Below are 26,444 nucleotides of genomic sequence, written 5' to 3'. Positions count from 1 at the left end.
CCTGAGATTGAGAAGCATAGCTCCGTGGCCTCAGCAGTTTAAACAGTTTACATTTTAAGAATAAGGTAGAATAAAAGTACAGTTTATACATTTCAGACTTAGGAAATAGATACAGTATATAAAAGGATAAAAGTCACACAGAAAGGGATATATATAAGTCTTGGCTTTGGATGTCTAAGCATAATTATGTCTTTTTCTAGGCCAGCCAGATAAAGGATGTTGTAGTGACCCAAAGTCTCCTTTGTCTTGAGCCACGCCTAGGGTCATTTCTCAATGTGAAACAATAGCTTCCTGGCCTAGGTCAGGTAGTGGTTAATGTTTTTTTCTGTCTCAGAAGTAAAATAGAACATGTTTAATAGAATAATAATAATAATAATAATAATAATAATACACTTTATTTATATTTTGCTTTACCTCCCCAGAGGGACTCCCGAGTGGATTACAGTACACATATAAGGCAAATATTAAATGCCTTTTACACAACAAACAGCCACATACAACACACAAACAGAGACAGATGCCTTCCCCTTTGCATCTCTGGCGTCTTAGAGGCGATGCTCAACTCCAGCTGTGGAGAGGTACTCTTGTTCCATTTTTCATTTCGAGGAGCCTGCTGTCCATAAACACCTCCAATCTTTTTGCTGGGATGTCTGCATGTCTACATGGGACACCAGAAGCTAGGGCTGACAGTTGGGAGCTCACCCCGACTTGCTCCTTCAAACTGCTAACACTCCGGTCAACAGCTTTTCTTGCAGCTAGCGGATTTAACTGTTGTGCTACCGTGGTTAATAAATACAAGTGGAATAAAATATAGTTTATAGAGGAGAGAGAGAGGTCTGGGGGTGCTGGGGAGGCCTGGGAGCTTTATGCAAAAGATAGGATGCTGCTGTTTCTCATTCTGGCTTGTTGCCCTTGGAAACAACTAACTATAAATCCTTTTTATTAGGAGTGGGGGTAGAGGTGTTCGATAACAGTTTCACCAGCTCTCATTACTACTTTCCAAGAGAAGGTTACACTAAGAGAAGGGGCTGCCGAATCTGAGTAGCCCTTTGCAGCGGAAGGTGAAATGTTAGCCAATCTGTCCCGGAATCTGCTTAGGTTTGATTTGGACTGGATCAAATGACTTTCCACAGCTAAACTTAGACAAAGATAGGACAGTGGAGAGTGAAGGGAGGGGCGGAATACCTCGGCTCTCTTTCCTTCCTTCCGAACACCCTTCAGAGCTATCAAATGGCCATATTTCTCTCAACAGGAGGAGAATCTGGCTTTCACTTTGCCTCTGCCACCAAGCCTCAAGTCTCCCAATCTTTTAGTATCTATTGGTACTAAACTCATTTGCAAGGATGATTAGAAGGTTATGTAAGCAAAAAGCTTGTAACTGTTCAAAACCGCAGAAGTCTTGCTATCTACTCTCCCACCCAAACCTTTTCTTTTCTTTTTAGAATATAATGGAATGACAGAATCCAGCCTGAGGAAAGCTCTGGAAGCAGTGATGTAGTGCAGCCAAGGATCATTGAGTCAAATCTGCTGCACTTTCCTTGTGAGTAAGTATTATAGGATTTGCCATGCCTTTCAGGCTTCTAGGGCTCCCTTCTACACTGCCATATAATCCAGTTTCTGCTTCCAGATTATCTGATTTGAACTAGCAGTGTAGGCTCATATGATCCAGATCAAATCAGATAATTTGTATTCAGAAACTGAATTATATGGCAGCAGAGGCGGCCCTAGGTAATTTTCAACGGTAAGCAAACAGTATTTTGGCGCTCCCCCCCCCCCCCCAACCAATCACTGATATATATTTTCTGTTCGTCGTGGGAGTTCTGTGTGCCATATTTGGTTCAATTACATCATTGGTGGAGTTCAGAATGCTCTTTGATTGTAGGTGAACTATACATCCCAGTAACTACAACTCACACATGTCAAGGTCTATTTCCCCCAAGAGCGCCCCTGGGTAAAATCAACTATACTGCAAATGCTTACTTTGCGTAATGGGTTGAGCCGCCCCTGTATGGCAGTGTAGATCCACTCTCTGCTTCCTCCGATTTGAACGCTACCCATTCTTTGGAAGGGAAACTAATGTTACCAGCAACACTACATTATTATTGTTGTCAAACACAGACCCCTACCTCTTGGTCAAAATATTAAATTGATAAACTTGGTACCACTGAGGAGAGTTTCACAGATTGCAGGAGCCTGAGGCTTTATGAATTGGCTCTACGGATATCCCGTGGTTTGGAGGAACCCAGCAGCAGCCACCAGTGCCCAGGAAGACTTTTGGGCAACCATCACCCCTTTTTATTCGTTCATCGTGGGGATTCTGTGTGCCAAGTTTGGTCCTGATCTGTCATCGGTGGGGGTCGCAGTGGTCTGTGGGAGCCAAAGTGATTGAAAGTTCTCCCTTGACCCGACTATATGTGACAACTGCAGACAATTTCCAACCTCCCTTTTCTGGGCAAGGTTCTGGAGCAGGTGGTTGCCTCGTAGCTTCAGGGATTCCTCGATGACACCAATTTTCTAGATCATTTGCAGTCTGGCTTTAGGCCTGGGCACAGTACCGAGACGGCTTTGGTCGCCTTGGTGGATGACCTCCGTAGGGAACTGGACAGGGGGAGTGTGACCCTGCTTGTTCTCTTGGACATCTCAGCGGCTTTCGATACCATCGACCATGGTATCCTTCTGGGGAGACTCGCTGGGATGGGACTCGGGGCACGGTTCTTCTATGGCTCCAGTCCTTCCTGGGTCGTTCCCAGTTGGTGAAGCTGGGGGACTTCTGCTCAGACCCCTGGCCATTGACCTGTGGGGTCCCGCAAGGATCCATTTTGTCCCCCATGCTTTTTAACATCTACATGAAGCCACTGGGAGAGGTCATCCGGAGTTTTGGAGTACGGTGCCATCTCTACGCAGATGACACCCAACTCCACTACTCTTTTCCATCAGATTCCAAGGAAGTCCCGAGGATACTGGACCAGTGCCTGGCCACTGTGAAGAGCTGAATGAGGATTAACAAGCTGAGGATCAATGCTGACAGAGGGCCTCCAGGTCAGTCGCCCATCTGACCAGGATATTGGGTGGCAACCTGTGCTGGTCGGGGTTGCACTCCCCCTGAAGTCACAGGTCCACAGTTTGGGGGTTCTCCTGGACTCAGCGCTGACGCTTGAAGCGCAGGTGGCGGCGGTGGCCAGGAAAGCCTTCGCACAATTAAAACTTGTGTGCCAACTGCGACCATACCTCATGAAGTCTGACTTGACCATGGTAGTCCATGCCTTAGTTACCTCTAGACTGGATTACTGCAATGCACTCTACGTGGGGCTACCCTTGAAGACGGCCCGGAAATTACAACTTGTCCAACGCTCAGCAGCCAGATTAATAACTGGGGCGACTTACAGGGAGCGATCAACCCCCCTGTTTAAGGAGCTTCATTGGCTGCCATTCATCTTCCAGTCCCAATTCAAGGTACAGGTTCTTACCTATAAAGCCCTAAATGGTTTGGGACCCACCTACCTTCATGACTGTATCTCTCTCCATGAACCAGCCTGAGCTCTTTGATCTTCGGGGGAGGCCCTCCTTTCGCCCCTGCCAGTTTCTCAGGCTCGCCTTGTGGGTACAAGAGAGAGAGCCTTCTCCTCTGTGGCTCCCCGACTCTGGAACTTATTGCCCAGTGAGATCAGGAAAGCCCCTACCTTAGAAACCTTTAAAAAGAATCTCAAGACCTGGCTCTGCCACTGCGCTTTTGGAAAGTAGCCACACAAGCTTTAGCTATTGCCCCCCCCCCCCTCAACATTTTGACCTAGGAGTACCCTCCCCTCCCCCTTGTACGAAGGTACTTTTATTACACTGTTTCTCTATGAGTTCTCCCATGCAAATAATCCGCTCCTGTTTATTGCTTTTTATGCTTTCTGTATATTGCTTATTGTATTTATATGTTTTGTACTTTACTCCAATGTTGTTTATTTTAATGTAATTTGTATTTTATTTTTTATTTTTGTAATCTGTTGTTTGGGCTTGGCCTCATGTGAGCCACCCCGAGTCCTCATTGGGGGAGATGGTGGCAGGGTACAAATAAAGTTTATTATTATTATTATTATTATTATTATTATTATTAATCCCATCATCTGTTGTCCATCCTCCTCCAAACTGCACCTGGACGTAAAGTGGGTCATGGGGGTTATATGTGCCAAGTTTGGTGCAGGTTCGTCTTTCGTGGAGGTCGAAGTGGCCTGTGGAAATGGGAGCCAATCAGAAAGCTGCCACATACACAGATAGATACATACACACACATACAAACACTGACTTTTATAGATAGATATAGATAGATTCATACATATTGTCTCTAATCCTTTTTTTAAAAAAATAATCTTTATTAGGTATATTTCAATGTATACAAAAGGTAAAGATGAGAAAAGGGGATATATAAAGATATAAGCTTTAAAACCACTATAGACAGGGTTTGGGGGGAAAAAGGGGGGAGGGGGGAAGAAGAGGTTAGAGGGTTAGGTGTTAGGGAGGTGGGGTTAGGGTATTTCGGAAAGCTGGGGGGGGGGGGTTGAATGGGGACGAGTTTTGACTTCCTAGTCTTCTTTCTCCGCGTCTTAGGTTTCTTGAGTTTCTTGAGATTTCTTGAAAAGAGAAAAGTTCCTCCTGTAGTTTCTCCCTTTTGGTCCTGTTTTTCCTATCTTTTCACTTCTTCTCACCTCTCTTCAAAGATTACTTCTTTTCTATAAATTCGTCAAAAGGCTTCCAGTCGGTTCTTTTTTAGCGGGCGTCCATATGAATCTTTTAATGCATAGGTCAAAATGTCCATCTCTCTTATTTCATGTACTTTTTCTAACCATTCCTCTATTGTTGGGACTTTGCTCAATTTCCAATGTCTGGCAAATACTATTCTTGCTGCCGTCGTTAGGTAGATTAGTAAGATGTCACTGTTTGTATCCAATTCCCATTCTTCCTCAAATATTCCCAGAAGATAGCATTCTGCTTTGTTCTTTATCTTTATATTAAGTATCATCTCACAGGCTTCATTTATCTTCTTCCAAAAGGATTGGGCTACGGAGCAGGTCCACCATTGGTGGAAGACTGTTCCTACTTGCTCTGCACACTTCCAGCAATTGTTATTGGTGTTCTTGTACATGAGTCCTAGTTTCTGGGGCGTCATGTATTATCTGTGGAATAACTTATACCAGTTTTCTCTTAGGTCAGTAGAATAAGTATATTTGATCTTCTTGGTCCAGATTTGTTCCCATTCTCTAAGATTGATGGGTCTCCCGATGTTCCTTGCCCATTTTATCATGCATTCCTTGATTGATTCCGTCTCTGTTTTCCAATCTAACAGCTTGCTATATATACATGTTATGTTCTTTTTGTCTTTCTGTAGTATTTTCTCCCAAAATTCATCTTTCTCCTCAAAACCCGCTTTGTGATCGTTATTAAAGTGTTCTCTCAGTTGGAAATATTGTAGCCAGGAGAATGTTTTGAATTCACTAGTGATTTCTTCTTTTGTCTTTAGTTGGAATGATCCTTCTCTCCTCACTATGCAGTCTCTGTAAGTAGGCCACTTCCTCCATCCTAATAGTTGCCTCTGTTCCCCCTCCAGAGGCGATAACCACAATGGTGTCTTGGTGTAAAGATTGTTTCTATATTTCTCCCAAATCTTCAATAATCTTCTTATAGGGTGATTGTTAAAAAAAATTCCTTTTTCACTTGATTGTTCCATAGATAAGAGTGCCAGCCGACTCTCAGGTCGAAGCCTTTGAGGGCTAGCACTCTGTCTCTTTCTAGAAGTATCCAATCCTTTATCCAAGTTAGTCCACACGCATCATGGTATAGATTTAGATCGGGTAGACCTAAGCCGCCTCTTTGTGTTTTATCAATCATGTGTATGTATTTAATCCTCAGCTTCCTGCCCTTCCACATAAACTTCAATATTTCCTTATTCCATTCTCTAAATATTTTGTTGCTTTGTATTATGGGGAGGTTTTGAAAGAGAAATAATAACTTCGGTAAAACGCTCATCTTGATTGTGGCTATCCTTCCTAGAAGGGAAAGGTTCAATTTATTCCAGTTACTCAGATCTTTTTTGATTTTGTTCCAGACTGTCTCGTAATTGTTCTTGAAGGGTTGAGAATTCTTTGCCGATAGTTGTATTCCTAAATATTTCATTCTTGGTACTATTTGCATTCCTGTGGATTCTCTTAGTCTTTCTTGGTTTTCTTTTGTTATGTTTTTCGTTAATATCTTTGTCTTCTCTCTGTTTATTTTAAATCCCGCCAAATCTCCGTATTCTTCTATTTTCGCTATCCACTTCTGGATGTTTCGTTTTGGTTCTTCTATAACGCCAATAAGATCATCAGCAAAGGCTCTGAATCTCAATGCTCTTTTATTTACGCTTAAGGACGGTAGGCTTTTATCTTCTCTCAAGTTCTTCAGCAGTATCTCCAACGTCATTATGAAGATAAGCGGGGAGAGTGGACAGCCTTGCCTTGCTCCCTTTTTTATTGTTATTAGGTTTGATTAATAACCATTTATCCAGATAGTAGCCTTCTGCTCACTATAAATCGCCTCAACCGCATTTATAAATCTGAACCCACAGTCCATCTCTCTTAAGATTGACTGGAAAAATTCCCATCTAAGGTTATCAAATGCCTTTTCAGCATCCACCGTGATAAAGGCCACTTCTGTCTGATGGTGTAGTTCATAAAATTCTATTAAGTCTGTGATATTTCTTGTGTTCTCTCTCATATGTCTTCCTGGGAGGAAGCCTGTCTGTTCTTCTCCAGTCCAGTTGTTTAAGAAAAGCTTCAATCGTTCGCTTAGGATGCTAGTAAAGATTTTGTAATCCTGGTTGAGTAAAGATATCGGTCTGTAGTTCTTTGCATCTGTTGGATTTGTACTCTCTTTGTGTAGGATGGTAATATTTGCTGTTCTCCAGGAATCTGGTATTGTTTTTTCTAACATCACCTTATTCATTAACCTCTTCAGATATGGTGTAACTATCTCTGACATTGTTTTATAGAATGTTGCCATGAAGCCGTCTGGGCCTGGGGCTTTCGAGGGTTTCAGTTTGATTTCGTCTTCTGTTATTTCTTTGTTTAATAGCTCCCTATATGCTTCGGAGATCTTCTCTAGTCTTTGGTTTCCTAGATATGTCATTATTTATTTCAAAGTTTTCTATACCGACCTTCTCAATCTCTTTGAGGGACTGAGCCCGGTTTCCAACCATAAAAACACACACAATCATTAAAATATCATAGTTCACAATTACAGTAACACATTTAAAATAATATATATAAAACTACGGTGGTCAGTTGTCGTATTAAAATCAAATATACATCATCTTCCATCCAGAATCCTAGGGTGTTGTCTCATTCATTGAAAGCCTGTCTCCACAACCACGTCTTCACCCGTTCCTAAATGTCAGGATAGACGGGGCGGTTCTGACCTCTGGTGGGAGAGAGTTCCAGAGTCGCGGGGCCACCACTGAGAAGGCCCTGTCCCTCATCCCCACCAGACGCGCTTGCGAGGACGGTGGGACCGAGAGCAGGGCCTCTCCAGACGATCTTAATAATCTTGATGGTTCGTAGGGGAGAATACGTTTGGAGAGGTAAACAGGGCCGGAGTTGTTTAGGGCTTTATAGGTTAACACCAGCACTTTGAATTGTGCTCAGAAGCTAATTGGCAGCCAGTGGAGCTGGTGTAACAGCGGAGTGGTGTGCTCCCTGTACCCAGCACCCGTTAGTAATCTGGCTGCTGCGCATTGGACTTGCTGCAGCTTCCGGGCAGTCTTCAGAGGCAACCCCACGTAGAGAGCGTTGCAGTAATCTAAGCGGGATGTAACCAAAGCGTGGACCACCGTGGCCAAGTCAGACTTCCCAAGATATGGGCTCAGCTGGCGCACAAGTTTTAGTTGTGCAAAAGCTCCCCTGACCACTGCCGAAACCTGGGGCTCCAGGCTCAGCGATGAGTCCAGGAGAACTCCCAGACTGCGAACCTGCGCCTTTAGGGGGAGTGTGACCCCATCCAGCACAGGCTGTAACCCCGTACCCTGTTCGGCCTTACGACTGACCAGGAGTACCTCTGTCTTGTCTGGATTTAGTTTCAATCTCTTGTCCCTCATCCAGTCCATTACAGCGGCCAAGCACCGGTTCAGGACTTCAACAGCCTCCTTAGTAGCAGGTGGAAAGGAGTGATAAAGTTGGACATCATCTGCGTACAGATGACACCGCACCCCAAAACTCCGGATGATCTCTCCCAACAGCTTCATGTATATGTTAAACAACATAGGGGACAGTACTGAACCCTGCAGGACTCCACAGTACAATGACCGACGAGTCGAGCAGGAGTCCTCAAGTGACACCTTTTGGGAGCGACCCTCGAGAAAGGACCGGAGCCACTGCAAAGCTGGACAAGCAGATGCTTGTGTTACATCCTCAGAGACTGCCGTTAATGTGGTGTCAAAGCCCAAACGGATCAAAGCGACTTTGTCCGCAAAGTACTGAGCAAAGGCTTCACAGCGAGCTGCCGAGTCGTCAGGGGACCCACTCGAGGTGGGGTTCAACAACCCTCTGACTACTCGAAACAGCTCTGCCGGACAATTCTTTTCGGACGCAATATTGGCCGAATAGAAAACATTTTGCGCGGCCTCTATTGCCGCACCATACGCCCTTAGATAAAGGCGCAGGCGTGTTCGATTTGGCTCGCTGGGCTTTTTCCACCACACGCTCTCTAGCCACCTCTTTGTTCGCTTCAACTCCACCAACTCCTCGTTAAACCAAGGAGATGGTTTAGCCCAGCGACTTAAGAGGGGGCGCTCCGGAGCAATCATGTCTATTGCCCTAGTCAACTCACTATTCCAGTGAGCGACCAGGGCATCGACAGAATCACCATCCAAGGCAGTGGAAACGTCCCCAAGAGCCACCATGAATCCTTCTGGATCCATAAGCCTCCTGGGGCTTAATGGGTCCACCACCCCTGCGAAAGTTAGAAGTTCCAGCGAGTCTAAACCTGATCAGGTGGTGGTTGGTCCACGGCAAAGGAGAGATTGACAACTCCTCCACACCGCCACCTTCTTCCCAGCCCTGACAGAAGACCAAGTCAAGTGTGTGTCCAGCACAGTGGGTAGGGCCAGATACTAGCTGGGACAGCCCCATAGTTGCCATGGCGGCCATGAAGTCCTGAGCCGCTCCTGAAAGAGTGGTCTCCTCTAACTTGTTTTGATCTTCTGTATATAGCTTCTCATAGAAGTTTTGGAACTCCTATACAATTTCTTTATCAGTTGTAATCTCTCCTTTGTTTGTGCATATCTTTGTTATATGATTTTCTTGTTTCTTTTTTCTTATCTTCCAGGCTAGCCATCTTCCTGGCTTGTTGACATTCTGGAATTCTCTCTGTTTAACAAATCTTAGGTGGATCGCCATCTCTTCTGCTTCCATCAATTTTCTTTGCCTTCTCAGATGTTCTAGTGATTCTCTTACTTCTTTATCGTCCACGTTTGATTTAAATCATTGCTCTTCTTTCTCTATTGCTCTTATTATTTCCTCAATTTTTTGTTTCTTTATTTTGTTTTTGATAGCCTTCTGTTTGATGAAGTTGCCCCTCATGACGGCTTTGCAGGCGTCCCATAAGGTTTCAATCTTGATGTCTTGAATATCATTAAGCTCAAAGTACTCCCTCAATAGTCTCTTATTATCCTCTATATCTTTTTCCTCTTTGAGAAGGTTCTCGTCTAATCTCCATTTGTATGGTTTGGTTTTCTGGTTTATGGTCATTTCCATCGCGCAATGGTCCGAGAGATCTCTTGGAAGAATTTTGATCTTTGTAACTAGGGTGGTAAGAGTTTTTGAAGCCCAGATCATATCAATTCTAGACCATCTACCGTGCCTATCCGAAAAGAAGGTGTAGTCTCTCACTTCTTCATTATGAACCCGCCAGATGTCTTCCAGATCCCAGTCTTCTTTTAGTTTCAGGAATTTGGCGGGTAGGGTATTTGTATTATTTTTTATTTCCTTGTATAATTTTTACTCCAATCATCCTCCCTTCTGTGTCTCTAAATGCCAATTCGGGTTGCAAATTATCCTTAGCATAAATTGTTACTCCACGCTTTTTTTCAGATGCCAGTGAGTGGAATTCTTTTCCCAATTTATTTTGTGTTAGGTAAATTGCATGTTTTGGGACTATATGGGTTTCCTGCAAGGCCACGAGGTCATAATTTCCTTTTGATTTTACTAAATAAATTCCTTCTTTTAGACGGCGAATTAATAACATTCACATTATTGCAAAAGAATTATTTCTCTTACACATACACTTTCACTCATTTTTTCCATGTTTTTCATCCTTGGTCTCTCCTGGTTTGTCTTCATTATCCCTTTATCCACAACTAAGTCCTTTGGTCTGTTGCCTTGTTGTTTTGTGTAGTCTGGGGAGACACATAGATGTTGTTTAACATCTATATGCAACCACTTGCTCAGCTGGTTCGAGGTTTTGGGCTTGAGTGTTATCAGTATGCCGATGACACTCAGCTGGTGCTGAAGATGGAAGCCCGACCGGACTCTGTACCCGACTGTTTCCATCAGTGCCTCGAGGCCGTTACTGGATGGCTGCGTGCCAGCAGGTTGAGGGTGAATCCAGCAAAGACGGAGATCCTATGGCTGGGTGGACCGGGCAGTGGGGACATCCATCTGCCCACCCTGGATGGCGAGGCATTACGCCCGTCATCGTTGGTAAAGAGTCTGGGAGTCCTTTTGGACCCTCTGCTGACAGTGGAGGCCCAGGTCTCTGCCGTGAGCAAAACCGCCTTCTTTCACCTGCGGCAGGCTAGACGGCTGGCCCCCTACCTGTCCAGGGACGACCTAGCTACGGTGATCCAGGCCACGGTCATCTCAAGACTGGACTACTGTAACGCCCTCTACATTGACCTCCCTCTGTCAGTGATTCGGAAGCTCAAGTTGGTACAAAACGCAGCTGCTCGGCTTCTTGCGGGAATTCCGATGAGATGCCACATAACACCAATCCTATTACAGCTGCATTGGTTACCAATTGAGCACCGGATCACTTTCAAAGTGATGGTACTCACCTTTAAGGCCTTGCATGGTCTGGGGCCAATGTATCTGAGGGATCGTCTCACCCCCTACCAACCCCAGAGATCCCTCTCTCCGTTCTGAGGACCAAGATCTATTGGAAGTCCCCAGTGTCAAGACCTTGCATCTAACAGCAACCAGACGCAGAGCCTTCACAGCAGTGGCGCCATCAGTCTGGAATGCTCTGCCACCTGAAGTTCGTGCCCTGCGGGACTTACCAGCTTTCCGCAGGGCATGTAAGACATACCTGTTCCGACAGGCTTTTAATGTTTGATACTGTTGTTTTTAAATTGTTTTAAATTGCTTTTAAACTTTGTTAGATTTTAGCTATTCTTGTAAGCGGCTCCGAGCCCCAGGGGAGTGGCGGCATATAAGTTTAAATAATAAATAAATAAATAATAAATAAATAAATATGGCGTTTTTTCTGTCTTCCTCCTAATATACGTTAATCTGAAGGAGAGCTTCCATGATCTTTCATAAAATCCTCAAAAAATTCTGCAGCTTTTTCCTCATTTGTTAACCAATACTTCTGGCTTCTGTAAGTTACCATCAGGCCTTCAGGTTTCTCCCATCGGAACCTTATGTTAGCTTTTTTTGAGTTCATCAGTGAGGTAAAAGTACTTTCTTCTTTTTAGTATCATTATCTGGGGAAATTCCTTCATGATGATGATTTTGTTGTCTTTGTAAAAAGATGGGGTTTCACTGTTCTTTTTTAGAATCTCGTCCCATATTCTCTTTTTGGAAAAGTGGACGATTGTGTCTCTTGGCGTATTTTTTTTTTTGAGAAATTCGTCGTTATCCTGTAGATTCTGTCAATCTCTTGGTCTAAGTCTTTCTGATCTTTATTGACTATCGATGAGGTCACTGATAGTACTACTTGTCGTAATTTTTCATCTGGATCTTCTATGATATTTCTATATCTTAATTGAAACTCCTTCTCCTTCATCTCCATCTTTTCTTGCACTTCTTCTGTCTTTCTGACTTCCCTTTCCAATTTTTAATTTTCTAATCTAATTGTTTGTGTACTTCCTCGAATTTGTTCTTATCTTCTTTCATCATTTTTATATCCGAAGCCATATTGTTCATCTCTTCTTTAATCAAACTTACTTCTTTAGTTAGGTCCTTTTTTAAAGCTTGCATTTCTTCTTGCAGTTGTTTCTGTTGTTCTTCTTGCTTTGTTTCTATTCTTTTAAAGTCTTTCTGTAGCTCATCCAGTTTCTCAGAAAGTTTCAAGATTTCCTTTAAAATCTCTTTATTTATTGAATCTTCAGTGCCTGCACCTTTTCTCACTTGGCTTTTGTTTTCTTTGATTTCTTTGATCTCCTTGATGTCTTTGTCTGCTTTCGTTTTTGGTGTCGCCATCTTTAGAACAATCTTCTGCCTGTTTTCTTTGTATTTATTAAGTGGGTGTTGTCTACTATGCTTTTCTCGACCTCCAGGCCAGATAATTCTTAGGATGGATCTTTGTATTAATTTTGGGGTATGTTGATGTCCTTTCCCTCCTTTAGCTTCCCTTGAGCGGTTATGGTAATTTCCAAGGTGGCAATGGGCAACAGACACAAGAGAGTTACAGGAATATAGAAACCGAAAATACAAATGGAAGTTCTTCTAAATCCCCTCTTTCCCCTTATCTAAACTAGGGTAGATAATGCAACACCTGTAGAGGGGAGAGGTATCTGGCGAAATATATGAATAGGTGAATATTTTAACACCAGGCTAGATTCTGTCTCAGTACCCAAAAGAAATTGTAAGGTGGGGGGTGAAGGTGAGGAACGATGCGGAGGTCAGGGAGAATTTTAGTTGTGGGAGGAAAGTTTTTAGATGGTGGGGAGGTTTGGGGGTTTAGGAGTACTTGCCCTTTTACGCCTCCATTCTCCTTCTTCCTCAGACCATTTTTACAGTTTTCTCCCTTTCTCCCTCTCTCCTCTCCTCCTCTTTGGTTTTGGACCCCTTCTTCTCTAAATTTTCTAAGGTTTTGTTGTTATATTATTTATTTTTCACTCTTCTTCCTCCCTCCTCCTTCCCTCAAGTCCTGTGTAATTTTGCAGTGATCTTGCCCCTCCTTAAGCTTCCCTTGAGCGGTGGTGGTCTAGCAAAGTGTGTGGAAATAAGAGTATTTTAACGTTAAAATACTCTAATCCTTAAATAACATGGTTATCCTTGGCTTTTGCTTCTATGTCTCTCCTTTCGCCTTTCAAGTCTTTTTTCTTCCTATTTCCACCTTCTGCAACTGGCTTGGTGGTCAGCTGGACCACATGGTCCCACGACTCTCACATGGCCCACAGCCCTCCACTGCCCCCAGAATAGGGCTGATTCTCTTCCTTTCCCCAAATTAAACCACCCTCTCACCTCTCTGAAAAGGAGCCCCTGGTGGCGCAATGGGTTAAACCCTTGTGCCAGCAGAACTGAAGACCAACAGGTCACAGGTTTGTATCCCGGGAGAGCACGGATGAGCTCCCTCTGTCAGCTCCAGCTCCCCATACAGGGACATGAGAGAAGCCTCCCACAAGGATGGAAAAATATCAAAACATCTGGACGTCCCCTGGGCAACGTCCTTGCAGACAGCCAATTCTCTCACACCGGAAGCGACTTGCAGTTTCTCAAGTCACTCCTGACACGAAAAAAAACCTCTCTGAATCCCTCCACCAACCTCTCACCCCCGTGAGTATCCCAGTTACCACATATTTCATGCACATATTTCATACTCCACTTGCCCTGCATTCACCTAACCTTTGACCCAATAACCCCATGTTAACTCTAACCACCCCGTGGATACTAATACCTACCCATTTGCTGGGTTTCCCCAGTATCTGCAGACCTCTTGTGTATGTTTTCTCTTTCCCCGTGGATATGAGTCTAAATTACACATTCACAGGGTTCCCTCGATATCCATAGACCTTCATGTGTGTGTGTTTAACATGTTATGTTTTATATATCAAAATTAAAATCCTTTTGGAGAAGTATGCCACCAATCAAGTCCTTGTGATGACCTTTTGCCTTCACCTCCTGACCCAGGAAGTCCATCCAGCTGTCTTCCTGGGCTTCATCTACATAAGAAGGACTCAATCACCCATCACCTTCGGACCGGTCTGTTTTTGAGCAATTTAGAGCGGCTATGGATAGCGAGATCCAAGCCATTGTGGGTTGCCTGGTAAGAAAAGAAGCCAGTATTCCAGAATAAATCTTACCAAGTTGAAGAGAAAGCCACCGAGTTTTTTATTTCATTCCAGCTGGAAAGGATGACGATTGCAGTAGCCTGCCAACAAAATCAACATGCCCATTGGGCATAGAGATATAATATTTATAGCCTTCAGATTCAAAAGTTCCCATGCCCACTCCTCCACCCCGAGCTGGCTTTGTTATGATTGGCTGTGATGTCAGCAAGCCAGTAGGGGAGCCAATGGCGGCCTGAGCCCTGTTTTGGCCACTCAGCCAATGAGGAGGAAGGGAGGCGGGCAACAGGGAAATAAATGAAGAAATGTCTAGTTGTCAGGATTAGGGTGACCAGTGTTTGCCAAACAACCCAATGATAGCTTAAGTCCTCAAGTCAGATCAGAGTCATTGTTTTAGTCCTTTGAATCATCATTTTTCGTCTAGCCCCAAGGGCTAGATCAGGGGTCCTCAAACTACAGCCCACGGGCCAGCCCCAGCCCCCCGAGGGCATTTATCTGGCCTGCGGGGTGTGTGGAGAAGTGGCAGGCAATGCAGCCCCAAAGCCGTGCCGCCTGCTGCCTCCCCTGCCTTCTCCCAGCTTCACTACGAGGCGAGACCCTGTCCTGAAGCCGAGAGAAGGCAGGCCCGGCCTGGGGAAAGGGCAGGCGGTGCGGGTCATGGGCGTTCTGTGTGGGAAGTTTGTGTTGGGGTTCAGCCTGATCCTGATCTGTGTGATTCTCTGACAGTTTTTCCAACTGAGTAAGCTCTCCCTGACCCTGACAGTGTGGAATCTGTTGTTGATGCAGAGGTCAGCAGCGATGAAAACGAAACTCAAACTGGAGGAAAATGTTTTGGAAGTTAGCCGTGATATCACTAGCCGTGATATCTCTCCACCTGGGGTTTTTAATGAGGACCGAAGAGAACAGATAGTTAGAGACAGAAATGTTTCCCAGTTTCTACGAAGGTCAAATCGGTTACAGGAAAGACAGGCCCAGACGTCAAAGTCAAGGGGCGTTTCAAAGAATAGCTTCTTTGGTTTAAGAGGCCTCCTGCTGGGTGCCTCTTTAGATCAAGCAACGTTTGGGACTGTGGCTGTGCCTTGGCAGAATTCCTGTGTTTCATGGCCGGTAATCCCAGAGGCTTAGCTATCAAGTTCATAGTTAGTAAAAGGCTAACAGATTCCTGGTTCTTGTATTGTGGCTTTTGAAATTTTGCTCAAGTTCAGAGATTCTACTGACTGCTGTGTTTTTCTGTGGCTTTTTAACTTTGCATTTACCTTTCTTTTGTAACCAATTTTTCATCAATAAACAAGGATTGCTTTTCCTACAGTCCAGTGTGGTGGATTTAATCTTATGGTCTCGTTTCTTGAACTGGGATGCAACAGTTTGGCCCAGTTCTGTCATTGGTGGGGTTCAGAATGCTCTTTGATTGTTGGTGAACTATAAATCCCAGTAACTACAACTCCCAAATATAAATGTCTATTTTCCCCAAACTCTACCTGTGCTCACAATTGAGCATATTGAGTATTTGTGCCAAGTTTGGTCCAGATCCATCATTGTTTGAGTCCACAGTGCTCTCTGGATGTAGGTGAACTAAAACTCCAAAACTCAAGGTCAATGCCCATCAAACCCTTCCAGTATTTTCTGTTGGACGTGGGAGTTCTGTGTGCCAAGTTTAGTTCAATTCCATAAATAAATAAAATAAAATAAATAAATAAAATACTGTCTGTGTATTTATGATTAACATAAATCAAAAACCACTGGACGAATAGACACCAAATTTGGACAAAATACATATATCGGGCCAGCAACAAGTGACCATCACTCATAAAAACACTGAAAAACACAGCAGAAGAGACAAAAAAGCAAAAAACATTGCAATGCATGCGCAAAACAACATATTTATACATATACACACATATATACATATACACACACACAAAATACATATACACAGACTGGGCCACAGCAACGCGTGGCAGAGGACAGCTAGTTCTATAATGTAGTTGCCCCGCTTCCTCGCTTTGGAGGTTTTGCAGTTTATTTAAATTGAAAAGCAACCGGCAGAGCAAGAGTTAACTCCAAGAGACGGCGGGAGGGAGGGGGGACACTTGGAGTCGGGGCGGAGCCAAGCGGAAGCCAGATTACATCGGGCCAATAGGAGAGCAGGAGGCAATAGCCCGAGCCAAACGGATGCGCCTGCGCAGTCGGGCTCTTTGGTTTTTTTCTGCTATTTCAAGCATTTGGCAGGTGCAGTTTCAAAAAGAACTACAAGGTGCCTCTCAAAAATGTATGCAGTTGATACTACCTGATTATTCAAAGGCTTGAGAGTACTGTGTAAAGGGATAAAAAAAATCACCTTAACACTAATAATATTAGCAGTATTAGTCCATATTAGTAGTATTGGGAGTAATAATAATTAAATATTTTAAATACTTATTAATTACTAGTAACCATAGTGCAGGGTGTCTCTGAAGTCTCCATACAGAGGGAAAATGTTCAAACTCAGTTGCTATGAGTTTTCCGGGCTGTTTGGCCATGTCCCCGAAGCATTCTCTCCTGACGTTTTGCCCACATCTATGGCAGGCATCCTCAGAGGTTGTGAAGTCTGTTAGAAACTAGGAACATTGGGTTTATATATCTGTGGAAAGTCCAGGGTGGGAGAAAGAACTCTTGTCTGTTGGAGCTAGATGTCAATATTTCAATTGGCCACCTTGATTAGCATTTGATGGCCTGACAGTTTGTAGGTGTGGCTTATTATTGCCTGAGGGAATCCTTTGTTGAGACGTGATTAGCTGTTCCTGATTGTTTCTTCTCTCGAGTCCCCCTGTGTTTGAGTGTTGTTCTTTATTTACTGTTACAATTTTAGAGTTTTAAAATACTGGTAGCCAGATTTAGTTCATTTTCATGGTTTCTTCAGTGCCTTTCATGTTCCTTAATGATTAAGACATCTAGAAAAGGCAGTTTTCCTTCATTTTCTTTTTCTACATAGGGACCATCAAACGCAGCATTGCCCAAACACGAGTCAAGGAACATGAAAGGCACTGCAGATTACTTCAACCAGAGAAGTCAGTCATAACAGAGCACCTGATGAACCAACCTGGACACAGCATATTATTTGAGGACACAGAAATGCCTGACCACTCAGACAACCACCATGTCAGACTACACAGAGAAGCCACTGAAAGCCCCAAGCATGTGGACAATTTCAACTGAAAGGAGGAAACATGAAAATTGACAAAATCTGGCTCCCAGTATTTTAAAAAACCTCTAAAATCAGAACAGTAAATAAAGAACAACAAATAAAGAATTCCAGACAAGAAACAATCAGGGCCAGCTAATCAACTCCCAACAAAGGATTCCCCTAGGCAGGAAGCAGCCAAGCTTTGAAGCTGCAAGGTTATTCAGTGCTAGTGAAGGTGATCAATTGCAACATTCACACTTGCCTCAAACAGACAAGCAATTGAAATCCATGTGCATGTGGACAATTTCAACAGAAAGGAAGAAACCATGAAAATGAATAACATCTACCAGTATTAACACCAGTATTTAAAAAAGCTCCAACAGACAAGAGTTCTTTCTCCCATCCTGGACTTTCCACAGATATATAAACCCAATGTTCCTTGTTTCCAACAGACCTCACAACCTCTGAGGATGCCTGCCATAGATGTGGGCCAAACGTCAGGAGAAAATGCTTCTGAAACATGGCCATATAGCCCGAAAAACCTACAACAACCCAGTGATTCCGGCCATGAAAGCCTTCGACAATGCATTGTGAGGTCTGTTGGAAACTAGGCAAGTGGGGGTTATATATCCATGGAATAATGTCCAGGGTGGGAGAAAGAACTCTTGTCTGCTTGAGGCAAGTGTGAATGTTGCCATTGGCCACCTTGATTAGCATTGAATGGTCTTCCAGCTTCAAAGCCTGGCTGCTTCTTGCCTGAGGGAATCCTTTGTTGGGAGGAGATTGACTGACCCTGATTGTTTCCTGTCTGGAATTCTCCTGTTTTCTGAGTGTTGCTCTTTATTTACTGTCCTGATTCTAGAGGGTTTTTTTTAATACTGGTAGCCGGATTTTGTTCATTTTCATGGTTTCCTCCTTTCTGTTGAAATTGTTCACATGCAGAATTCCAGACAGTAAACAATCAGGACCAGCTAACACCTCGACAACAGATTATAGACCTTTAATATTCATAAATCTTGTATATTTTTATATTGGATATTGTATTTATTTTAAAAAATAATTTATATTACAATATATTTTAGATCTTGTACATTTATATTTTACATCCTATTTTAGTTTAAAAAAATATTTATATATTGTTTCAAGTTTGTATGCTTTTAGTGTAGAACCCCCAGTCGTGCAGTGGATTAAACCTCTGAGCTTGTTTACTGAAAGGTTGCGGGTTCGAATCCGGGGAGCGGCGTGAGCTCCCGCTGTTAGCCCCAGCTTCTGCCGACCTAGCAGTTCAAAGACATGCATATGTGAGTAGATCAATAGGAACCGCTACGGTGGGAAGGTAATGGTGCTCCATGCAGTCATTCCGGCCACATGACCTTGGAGGTGTCTCTGGACAACGGTGGCTCTTTGGCTTAAAAATGGAGATGCGCCCCAACCCTCAGAGTTGGACACGACTGGACTTAATGTCAGGGGAAAACCTTTACCTTTTAAAATATGTTTCTTATATCTTCTCTGAAGGGACTCTAAAGTGGTGATTGTTATATTTATGTATTATATTTATTATCATTTCTCAAAAGAGACTCAAAGTGGTGGTGGCTATATTTACGATGTTATATGTATTTATTATATTTATTATAATATATATTGATGATATCTTTTCCCTGGTGAGACTGAACAGTGTCTTCTGTTAGAACAGTCAGGCTGACCATTATGACGTTGCTGCGGAGGGGCGGGGCTTGGAAGGAGTGCGGGGGCGGGGCTTGAGGGCTGGGCTGGGGCAGAGGCCGATTTCGGGCGGGGCTCAGGGGCAGGCGCCGGGGGAGGGGACGAGGCTCGTGCGGAGGCAGGTTTGGGGCGGGGCTTGAGGAGTGGGCGGCGCCGTTGCTGACGTCAGAGGCGCACGTGGGTCCCGGGACCAGCTGAGCGCTGGCGGCGCGCGGCGGGGCTTTTGCTGCTGTTGCGGCGGCTCCTGCTGCATCGGCCCCGCCACCCGCCTCCGCGCCATGGGCCTGCCCTTCCAAAAGCGGCGGGAGGAGTGGGCCGAGCTGGAGGAGGAATTCCAGCAGCTCCAGGTAAGGCGCCAAACCAAGTGGCCTGCTTCTCTCCTTCCTTGATTCTTGGGATTTGGACTTTCCCCCCCGTCTTTGTTGCGTCTTGTGTGAAAGGCAGACGCGTGTCGTCGGGGGGAACAGAGGTTCGGGTCAACGTGTCCTTCTCTGTGTCCCCCGAGAGCTGGCAAAGGATTCTGGGAGAAAGCTCCCTTGATTCTTTGGAACCGCAGCTCTCTTTGGGAACCCCGTTGCTTTGGGCATTGCTTTTCTTGCCTTTGGAGAGGGCCATGGCCATGGACTGGGGCTCTTCCTGCGGCATTCCCAGTCCCTTGCCAGCCCCCTCTTGCCTTGGACTGATTGCCTCCCTGTGGAAATGCAGTTACTTTCCTTCATAGATAGATATAGGTAGACACACACACACATATACAGGTCGGATATACATACCTATATTCTATGAATATACCTTGCACGTTTTCTTGGGAGAAAGTCAGGAGATATATATATATATATATATATATAGAGAGAGAGAGAGAGAGAGAGAGAGAGGATTATAATAATATAATGGAATTTAGGCATTATATACACACACACTCCATGGATCTTGGGAGAATAGCAGGATACATACATATATTAGACATATATATCTAATGCAATGTAATGTATGTTGGTATATACCTTAGATCTTTTCTTGGGGGAATGGCAGGATACCTACATTACATTATATATATATACACACACACACACACACACACACACACACTAGCAGTACCCTGTCAGGAGTTGCTGTGGCCCAGCCTGGTGATCTGCAAAATAAAGTAATGAGAAAGTGTTGGTTTCTAATATATGTAATTTCTTTATGCTTGTGGGTAAACAGTGTTTCTTGTTGTTTCTTTGTCAGTGTTGATGTAGAGATTGCCTGGTTTGCCCACTCTGAAACATGCAACAATTGTCCATCTTTAGGGGTCCCTTTCAAATATATGTTATTATATTTACATATAAATATATGTGTGTGTGAATCATATCTATATCTATATCTATGGCTGGAACACTTTGATTATGTTTTCTTGTCCTGCTGAAGGCAGTTGGACTGGATGTCCTTAAGGCAGCATTTCTCAACCTGGGGGTTGGGACTCCGAGCGGGGGGGGGGGGTCGTGAGGGGGTGTCAGGAGGGTCGCCAAAGACAACCAGAAAACACAGCATGTTGACCATGGGGATTCTGTCTGGGAAGTTTAGCCCAGTTCTATCATTGGTGGGATTCAGATGCTCTATGATTGTAGGTGAATTATAAATCCCAGTAAATACAACTCCCAAATGTCAAGGTCTATTTTCCCCAAACTCCATCTGTGTTCATATTTGGGCATATGGAGTATCCGTGCCAAGTTTGGTGTGGATCCATCATTATTTGAGTCCACAATGCTCTCTGGATGTAGGTGAACTACAACTCCCAAACTCAAGCTCAATGCCCGCCAAACCCTTCTAGTGTTTTCTGTTGGTCAGGGGAGTCCTGTGTGCCAAGTTTGGTTCAATTCCATCATTGGTGGAGTTCAGAATGTTCTTTGATTATAGGTTAACTATAAATCCCAGCGACTATAACTCCCAAATGACAAAATCAATATTTTTGAGTGATGGTTACTCCTTGGGTTAATAGGTGTTTTTTGGCCAAATTTGGCAGCAATTCTTTCAGTGGATTTTGAGTTATGATGTCACTCAAAACGAACAGAGCATATATATATATATATATATATATATATATATATATTGTAATATATGTTTGTATATATCTTGGAGAAAGGCAAGATACATGCATGCATATATTACATTATATATAGATATAGATATATATAATTAAAATAATATAATATAATGTAGGTATGTATATATGTATGTACCCTGCCTTTCTCCTAAGGTAACCCTAGACAGAGTGCCCCCCAAAAAGAGATACCCTCGTCCTCATTTCATTGGGAAATCCGTTCACAAAGTCTGTCTTGAAATCCCTGAAGGCTGTTTGGGCCAAGCATGCCATAGAGCCATGTTGGAGGACCTAACAAACGCCCAGAGGGGGCATGTGCTGTTAACTTGGCGGTGAAGAGTGAGCAAAAGGCCAACCAGAGCATCCAAATTGCGAAATGACCGCCATTTGACGCCATGTTAACTGCCATGGAATCCTGGGGTTTGTTGTTTGCTGCTGCTTACCACACTACTAATTCCAGCATCCCATAGTTGTGGCAATTAATATGGGGTCAAAGTACTCAAATGTTGCAGCCAGAATACAGCCAATAAGCCCTGGACTTGATTGGAGAAGACTTTCCTTTGTAACCATGGACCAGGCATGGTGTCCTTCCGAGGAGTTAGAGTCCATCTCCCATTGTCCACTTGGACCTGTGGCACAAACCTTCTTTTGGGTCGAAACCCAGTTTTCCGTGCCTTCATCACTGAGGGAAAAGGCAAGGGGGTGGCGTTAGCTTCCTTGCCAGGGAAATTCTAGAAAAGAGGACTTTGGGAGAAAGTGGATGACGGGAAAGGTCCACCCACAAGTCTTCACAACTGGAGGCAATACAGGACATACTCATTCACTCAAATGTGTAGAATTCTTTGCTATTCTGATGTGCCTTTCCAGAATAGGATAACCCCTAGCACTATGTCCCAGAAGCACTTGACTAGAGTTTAAGACTCTCTGCACATTGCACTTGCCCAGAATTCCAACATACCACCTCTCACACCAGCACTTTTTAATCTGTACCCATCATTGGCCCAGCCCTGGTTTTATTGCGTAATAGTGTAATGTTTTGTTATTGCTTATGTTTTTAATTTGCTTTGTATCGTATTGTTATTGTCTGTTGTTGTTGTTGTGTTGAGGCCTTGGCTTTTGTAAGCCGCATCGAGTCCTTCGGGAGATGCTAGCGGGGTACAAATAAAGTTTAATAATAATAATAATAATAATAATAATAATAATAATGTATGGAGGGCCCTCAGCTCTGTCCATAGCCAGAAGTGTATCTTCAGCTACACTTGGAGACGAAGAGAGGGGATTGGGGTGATGCCTCTGACAAGAGGAAGTGGCTTTTGGAAAATAGAAATCTCCATAACCTTTGGGAGATTTTATGATCTTTGGAAAGGCATTACCTTGTTAGAAATCATAACCTTTTGAAAACGAATGCTATAACCTCTTGGTAAAAAGCATGACCTGTTAGAGTCGTATAACCTTTTAGGAAAATGGTATTAATGCAGGGCAATTAGGTTTCTCAGCTGTTAAACTGATGTACCTAGGTATGTCTTTGAACTGTTAGGGACAAAAATATGCCAGTGCACAAACATACATATATTCAGCAAACTTTCAGAAGTGTTCCTTTTAGTTGCCCAAAAAACATCTAATCTCCCTTAAAATATATTTGCCTTTAAATCATACTCTCAAGAGACAAAAATAAGCAGACTTCTTTAAAAATAACATAGTTGGTTTACTCATAAACTTCATGTATTCAACATACAGTTGCATTGCATATCAATCCAGTTACAGATAGGATTTGAAGTAGTTTCTCTGTGTAGGTTAACACAGGGCATCTTTCTTAGAATCAATAGTCTATAGTCCGAAGCATCTCTCTATTCTGGGAGTCTAATAAAGTCTCTGTCTAGTCTGAAAATCCAATGGAGTCTCAAAGCATACAATTTCTGCTGGCGTCTGAAAACATACTGTTCTAAAATGGAGTCTGAGTCCTGAACAAGTCCAGTTCTGATCACATGTTCTGCAGCCCCTCCCCCAACAAAAGTTAGGGTAAAATTGCATACCAATACACACATATACAATACAGTAATCAATCTTAATTATATATATAACAAATAACTAGTGGTGACTTGAAGAAGGTTGGTGTAGATTATGGACTGTTGGTTATGAGAAAGATACCCTGTGATACCGACACAGAGAAACTACTTCAAATCCTTAATGGAACTGGGTTGATATGCAAAGTACCCGTATGCTGAATACATGAAGTTTGTGAGTAAACCAACTGCATTACTTTTAAAGAAATCTGCATATCCTTGTCTCTTGAGAGCATGATTTAAATGCATTTTTAAGGGAAAGTAGATGTTTTTTGGGCAACTAAATGGAACACTTCTGAAACTTTGCTGAATATATATATATGTTTGTGCATTGGCATATTTTTGTCCCTAACAGTTCAAAGACATACCTAAGTATATCGGTTTAAAAGCTGAGAAATCTAATTGCTTTGCTTGAATGCCATTTTCCAACAAGTCATGCTTTTTACCAAGAGGTTATGGCATCATATTTCAAAAGATTATGACTTCTAACAAGGTCATGTCTTTCCCCAGTTCATAAAATCTCCAAAAGATTATGAAGATTCCCATTTTCCAGGTTGGGGAATGGAGCTTTCTCAGACAAAGCCTAGACTTGAGCTTGAGCTTTGGCCACGGCTGACCCTGTGACCCCAAAGGCTGAGTGAGGCATCTGAAGGGGTCGCCTGTGAGTTCACTGCGTTCAAGTTGAGTCCACGGTGGCAGGAGGGAAGACGAGCTGGCAATAAATTCCTTACTTATTAACCGACCTGTGATTAAGACGTGGAAAAGGTCGGAAGGGCCAGAAAAGGTAGCTGGAGTTTGGAAGCGCCAACAACTTATGGAAAACTTTCTACAAAGGACCCAAAGCTTACAACTCCACAACGTATTCCTTTTCAAGTTTGAATCAATGGCATTTGGTGTGAAGGGCTTTTCCACTTCTGTGTCATCTCATCTTTTTTCCCCTCAAGTTCAACAACATCAGGATAATTGCAGCATTGGAAATAGTAAATCAGATGGGAAGGGGGATTCTCTGACCTATTTAGAGCATGCAAATTGGCCAGATTTGTATGATCTCTCTCCCTTATTTTTTTCCCCGCTGGAGTTCTGTCTTTTTTTAAAAATTGCAGTTGTAGTATGGATTAATTTTAAAGCATCCTCCTTCTCCCCCGCTCATCAAAAAGACTCCCAGAGCAGCTTGGAATAGATCAGTGTCAGAAAAAAACCCAAAAACCTCAACCTACATCCTTACGGTCTAAAAAAAGAACAGGATCCAAGAAAAAAGGCTTGAAAAAAAGAAAACATTCCAACTTGGGCACTATTATGGTTTGTGCGTCCCTGATCGGGCATTTCCCAAATGGCCAAGATGTTTTCGGACTGTTCAGTTTATACAAACTTTATTTCACACACAACATTATTACAGCATTATTACATTATATCAGCATTTCTCAACCTGAGGTTTGGGACCCCTGGGAGGGTCGCGAGGGGGTTTCATATATTTCTGATGGTCTTAGGAACCCCTTTGGCAGAGAAGGTGAATATCTTTCCACCTGCCCTTCTTCCTTTTTGGAAACAGATGGCGAATCCTCCCACCAAAAGCTCTCCTCTGCTGGGATTGGCCTGCCTATCAGCCAGCTGCTCAGCCAAGGCGAGAGCTGTTTCTGAGACTCCAAGCAAGGAGGGGAAAGCAGGCATGCTTGGCACAAGGCAACATGGTGCGCATGTGTGGGCAAGGGAGAGTGTGTGAGGCTGTAGGGAGGCTCACGCCAGTGAGTCCCTTCAAGGCATGGGTTTTTGTGTGAGAAATTTGGCCCAATTCTATCATTGGTGGGGTTCAGGATGCTCTTTGATTGTAGGTGAACTATAAATCTCAGTAACTACAACTCCCAAATGTCAAGCTCTATTTTTCCCAAAGTCCACCAGTGTTCACATTTGGGCCTATTGAGTATTTGTGCCATGTTTGGTCCAGATCTATCATTGTTTGAGTCCACAGTTCTCTCTGGATGTAGGTGAACTACAACTCCAAAATTCAAGGTCACTGCCCACCAAACCCTTCCAGTATTTTCTGTTAGTCATGAGAGTTCTGTGTGCCAAGTTTGATTCAATTCCATTATTGGCGGAGCTCAGAATACTCGTTGATTGTAGGTAAACTATAAATCCCAGAAACTACAACTCCCAAATGACAAAATCAATCCCCCTCCTCAATCCCACCAGTATTCAAACTTGGGTGTATCGGGTATTTGTGCCAAATTTGGTCCAGTGAATGAAAATACACCCTGCATATCAGATATTTACTTTAAAATTCATAACAATAACAAAATTACTGTTATGAAGTAGCAATGAAAATAATGTTATGGTTGGGGGTCACCACAACATGAGGAACTGTATTAAGGGGTCCAATTCTGGGCACCACAATTCAAGGGAGATGTTGACTCTAAGCTGGAATGTGTCCAGAGGAAGGCTACTCAAAGGATCATGGGGCTGGAGAACAAGCCCTATGAGGAGTGGCTTAAAGAGCTGAGCATATTTAGCCTGCACAATAGAAGCCTGAGAGGAGACATGATGAGGGCCATGAATCAAGGTGAGGGGAAGCCATAGGGAGGAGGGAGCAAGCTTGTTTTCTGCTGCCCTCGAGACTAGGACTCAGTGGAACAATGGCTTCAAACTACAGGAAAGGAGGGTGAAGCCACCTTATCACGAGGAAGAACTTCCTAACTGTGAGAAAGAGCTGTTCAGCAGTGGAACACTCTGCCCCAGAGTGTTGGTGGGAGGCTCCTTATTTGAAGGCTTTTAAGCAGAGGCTGGATGGCCATCTGCCAGGAGTGCTGTGAATTCGATTGTCCTGCTTCTTGGCACAATGGGGTTGGACTGAATGGCCCACAAGGTCTCTTCCAACTCTAGAATTCTATGATTCTAGTCTGACTTCACTTTGCAGTTACATTTAAAAAAGTAATTCCCCTCTATTACTTGATACAGTGTTTAAATGTAATTCGTGGCCCATTCCTCCTTGCAAATGTTAACTTAGCTGCTTACTACGATTTGTTGTGTTTTCTGGGGAAGAACCCACTGGATTGGTAACAGAATGGCCTACATTTTGAACCGTCTTGCTAAAAATGCCCTTGACTTCCAGTGTTGCTAAGTGATGTAGCTACGAAGGAGGCAACACAAAGTAATAATAATAATACACTTTAATTATATTCCACT

General features: G+C 43.4%; 1 protein-coding gene across 2 annotated transcripts in view; it reads left to right on the top strand.

The window, feature by feature from the left end:
• TMEM120B (transmembrane protein 120B) overlaps window positions 1–26,444 on the top strand; it is a 109,819-nt gene that overhangs the window by 55,815 nt on the left and 27,560 nt on the right. The window contains exon 1 of one of the 2 annotated variants that reach the window (XM_060785970.2): window positions 19,280–19,474. The exons of the other annotated variant lie outside the window; for it this stretch is intronic. Coding sequence (XP_060641953.2) covers window positions 19,406–19,474 — 69 coding nt within the window. The 5' untranslated portion in view covers window positions 19,280–19,405. Of the gene's footprint in view, window positions 1–19,279; window positions 19,475–26,444 lie in introns of those variants that run through there. 2 annotated transcript variants of the gene reach the window in all.

Source organism: Anolis sagrei, chromosome X (assembly GCF_037176765.1).
Source record: "Anolis sagrei isolate rAnoSag1 chromosome X, rAnoSag1.mat, whole genome shotgun sequence".
Taxonomy (NCBI): Eukaryota; Metazoa; Chordata; class Lepidosauria; order Squamata; family Dactyloidae; genus Anolis; species Anolis sagrei.
This window is presented reverse-complemented; position numbering and strand designations above follow the sequence as displayed.